At 36.9% G+C, this 4,658-nt stretch overlaps 1 protein-coding gene across 1 annotated transcript; it reads left to right on the forward strand.

The window, feature by feature from the left end:
• Positions 1-3,439: 3,439 nt before the first annotated feature.
• LOC127085435 (uncharacterized) lies at positions 3,440-4,300 on the forward strand. Its single transcript, XM_051025946.1, has one exon. It carries the CDS (start codon positions 3,506-3,508, stop codon positions 4,283-4,285), a length of 780 nt encoding a protein of 259 aa, XP_050881903.1. The 5' UTR covers positions 3,440-3,505; the 3' UTR covers positions 4,286-4,300.
• The last annotated feature ends 358 nt before the right edge of the window (positions 4,301-4,658 follow it).

A 4,658-nucleotide genomic window follows, 5' to 3' on the forward strand; every position in this document is an offset into this window, starting at 1 on the left:
CATATATGAACCTGTTGTTGAGCTTTATTCCAGTGTCAGGTCATACATGAACCTGTACTGAAATTTTTTTTCTCTGTTTGTTCAATACTATTAAGGTCATATATGAACCTGTTGTTGAGCTTTATTCCGGTTTCAGGTCATACATGAACCTGTACTGAAGATTTTTTTCTCTGTTTGTTCAATACTATTCAGGTCATATATGAACCTGTTGTTGAGCTTTATTCCGGTGTCAGGTCATACATGAATCTGTACTGAAGATTTTTTTCTCTGTTTGTTCAATACTATTCAGGTCATATATGAACCTGTTGTTGAGCTTTATTCCGGTGTCAGGTCATACATGAACATGTACTGAATATTTTTTTCTCTGTTTGTTCAATACTATTCAGGTCATATATGAACCTGTTGTTGAGCTTTATTCTGGTGTCAGGTCATATATGAACCTGTTCTGAAGATTTTTTCCCTTTCTTTGTTCAATACTATTCAGGTCATATATGAACCTATTGTTGAGCTTTATTCCGGTGTCAGGTCATACTTTAATCTGTTCTGTAGTTTTTTCCTTTTGTTCAACACTATTCAGGTCATATATGAACCTATTGTTGAGCTTTATTCCGGTGTCAGGTCATACATGAACCTGTACTGAAGCTTTTTTTCTCTGTTTGTTCAATACTATTCAGGTCATATATGAACCTGTTGTTGAGCTTTATTCCGGTGTCAGGTCATACATGAACCTGTACTGAAGATTTTTTTCTCTGTTTATTCAATACTATTCAGGTCATATATGAACCTGTTGTTGAGCTTTATTCCGGTGTCAGGTCATACATGAACCTGTACTGAAGATTTTTTTCTCTGTTTGTTCAATACTATTCAGGTCATATATGAACCTGTTGTTGAGCTTTATTCCGGTGTCAGGTCATATATGAACCTGTTCTGAAGATTTTTTCCCTTTGTTTGTTCAATACTATTCAGGTCATATATGAACCTGTTGTTGAGCTTTATTCCGGTGTCAGGTCATACTTGAACCTGTTCTGAAGTTTTTTCCTTTTGTTCAATACTATTCAGGTCATATATGAACCTGTTGTTGAGCTTTATTCCGGTGTCAGGTCATACATGAACCTGTACTGAAGATTTTTTTCTCTGTTTGTTCAATACTATTCAGGTCATATATGAACCTGTTGTTGAGCTTTATTCCGGTGTCAGGTCATACATGAACCTGTACTGAAGATTTTTTTCTCTGTTTGTTCAATACTATTCAGGTCATATATGAACCTGTTGTTGAGCTTTATTCCGGTGTCAGGTCATACATGAATCTGTACTGAAGATTTTTTTCTCTGTTTGTTCAATACTATTCAGGTCATATATGAACCTGTTGTTGAGCTTTATTCCGGTGTCAGGTCATATATGAACCTGTTCTGAAGATTTTTTTCCCTTTGTTTGTTCAATACTATTCAGGTCATATATGAACCTGTTGTTGAGCTTTATTCCGGTGTCAGGTCATACTTGAACCTGTTCTGAAGTTTTTTCCTTTTGTTCAATACTATTCAGGTCATATATGAACATGTTGTTGAGCTTTATTCCGGTGTCAGGTCATACATGAACCTGTACTGAAGATTTTTTTCTCTGTTTGTTCAATACTATTCAGGTCATATATGAACCTGTTGTTGAGCTTTATTCCGGTGTCAGGTTATACATGAACCTGTACTGAAGATTTTTTTCTCTGTTTGTTCAATACTATTCAGGTCATATATGAACCTGTTGTTGAGCTTTATTCCGGTGTCAGGTCATACATGAACCTGTACTGAAGATTTTTTTCTCTGTTTGTTCAATACTATTCAGGTCATATATGACCCTGTTGTTGAGCTTTATTCCGGTGTCAGGTCATATATGAACCTGTTCTGAAGATTTTTTCCCTTTGTTTGTTCAATACTATTCAGGTCATATATGAACCTGTTGTTGAGCTTTATTCCGGTGTCAGGTCATACATGAACCTGTTCTGAAGTTTTTCCTTTTGTTCAATACTATTCAGGTCATATATGAACCTGTTGTTGAGCTTTATTCCAGTGTCAGGTCATACATGAACCTGTTCTGAAGATTTTTTTCTCTGTTTGTTCAATACTATTCAGGTCATATATGAACTTGTTGTTGAACCTTATTCTAGTGTCAGGTCATATATGAACATGTTCTGAAGAGTCTTTCTCTATGATTGTTTCAGTGTTGTCAAGTCATATATGAACCTGCTGATGAGCTTTCATTCCAGTATTATCAGGTCATATATGAACATGTTGATACACTCTTCTTGAATTTTTCTGAGTTTGTTAGGTCATACCTGAACCTGCTGTCAGAACTTCTTGATATTCCCCAGCGTTGTCAGGTCATATATGAACCTGTTATAGCATCTTTTCCTTTATTCGGTTCTAGTGAGTCATGTGAGAACTCACTACCAAAATCTCTTGTACTCTGAATGTTGTTTATCAAATTTCACTTTGAGTACTCCCCGTTGTGTCTGATTCTCCAACCGGATTTGTCTTCCCCTGCGAGTTTGTTTTTTTACCATTTGTCTGTCTCCCTGTGGACCACCAGCATTCCCCACAGATTGGTCTGTCTAAGTAGCATCTCCTGTCAAGGGTCCACCATATCCCTAGCAGATAAAAATTACAAAAAAAGAATCATGCATCCATGCATATCATATCATATCAAATCATATCACCTCATGTCATAGGGATTCAGTATCAAAATCTGGGTCTTCTTAGTATTTAACCATCTCCCACTATGATCATATGAAGAGTGTCCTGCTTCATATTCTCTAGTGAAGATACTTAAATAGGGGCAACTGTCATACCCCGATTTTGATCCTGAATTTTTCCATTTTTTCATTTTATTTGGCATTTGGCCTAAAGTTCATTTGCATACATTCGTGACCAAAGGCAACCATTAACCTCCAAATCCTTAATCATGTATCCATAATCATTTCATCATTTTCAAATTAATTCTAGGAGTAGCAAACTAAGTTCAATTTGATTTTGATCCAAAATTGACTTTAGAGATTCAAATTGATTTTGAGGATTAGATTAATTTTGGAAATTATCTCAATACCTTTTGTCAATTTAATTTTAGAAGTTTCAATTAATTAGCCATGGTTGTATTATTTGTTGGTAGGCCATTTAACCACTTTTTCAGCCAAGTTAGAGTCATTTCATCACATACAGAAAAGAAACAATATTGGACCCGGTCCTGTCCTCTTCAACAAAAAATTGTGCCAGTGTTGTAGGTGAAATACCAGATAAGCATCAGTTACTATATACTCATAGGTGATTTATAATATACTCCCTCTTTCCATAGTCATATACCCTTTTAGTCACAAAATATTGGGTCATGACAGTAATTTCAGCAACTTGCAAATGAGTTGTGTGACACTTTACACCTATATAAATAGCAGCATACAGAATTTGAAATGAATATCAACAAACTATAATACTCATCACAACTTAAACTGCTACAATATGCTGCAATGGCATTGCGTAACCTTTTCGTGCTGGGTTTGTTGCTTCTAGTATGCCTCTCTAATCTGATGCAGGTTTCATCTGAGCATGAGATAGAAATGGAAGAAGAAGATGAAGAAGAACTTCAGCTACCTAATGAGTTGCTTACTGTGCGAGACGGCAACAGAAGGCTAATGCAAGACATAGATTGTGGAGGATTGTGCAATTCGAGATGCAGTGTACATTCAAGGCCTAACTTGTGTAACAGAGCATGTGGAACTTGTTGTGTGAGGTGCAAGTGTGTTCCACCTGGTACTTCTGGTAACAGGGAGCTTTGTGGAGCTTGTTACACTGATATGACAACCCGTGACCTGCACAAGAAAAACAAAAGCAGCAACAACCAACAATCCGCAACAACTTTCCTCCACACCAACCATAACCTGCAAAAGAAACACACCAAACCAGAACAAATTTGCAATTTTGAGCCAATTGTGATTAAGAATGCACAGATGCCCCTTGGTCCCACTTCCATTTTTATGCACGGGAGCAAGCGAATGCCGGGCACAGTTATTACAAAATCTGTCGTTACTAATGAACCTGGTGGTAGGAAGAGGGATGAGATCTTTGTTGATGTAATTGAGAAAATTAGTGTCACATTCAATTCTAGTGGATATATACTTACTAGTGATATTGATGGAACCATTCAAATGAAGAGCTATCTTATTGGTAACCCGGAGATTCGACTTGCACTCAATGAGGACCTGAGTATAGGAACAAGTGATTATGGAGGTTCTGGTGCTGTCATTTAAGGTGATTGTAACTTTCATGAGTCTGTACATCTTGATAGGTTGGATGTTGACCGAACTTTATCTTTGGTACCACCAGATGGTGAATTTCCTGTCATGAATTATCGTATCACTCAAGCATTTAAGCCACCCTTTCGTATTAGTACTTTGATTGAAGAAACAGGACCAGTCAAGGCTGAAGTGACCATTGAAGTGCGAGCGGAATTCAACTCAAACATCAATGCCAACACTGTTCTTGTAAAAATGCCACTTCCTGCATTTACAACTCGTGTCAACTTTGAGTTAGAACCTGGAGCGGTTGGACACACAACTGATTTCAAGGAAGCAAATAAAAGACTGGAACGGGGAATAAAAAAGGTTGTTGATGGATCCGAAC

This window comes from Lathyrus oleraceus, chromosome 5, assembly GCF_024323335.1.
Source record: "Lathyrus oleraceus cultivar Zhongwan6 chromosome 5, CAAS_Psat_ZW6_1.0, whole genome shotgun sequence".
In the NCBI taxonomy this organism is placed as follows: domain Eukaryota; kingdom Viridiplantae; phylum Streptophyta; class Magnoliopsida; order Fabales; family Fabaceae; genus Lathyrus; species Lathyrus oleraceus.

Excerpts from the sequence above, each read along its gene's own strand:
- LOC127085435 (XM_051025946.1), top strand. The coding sequence starts at position 3,506 with ATGGCATTGCGTAACCTTTTCGTGCTGGGTTTGTTGCTTCTAGTATGC.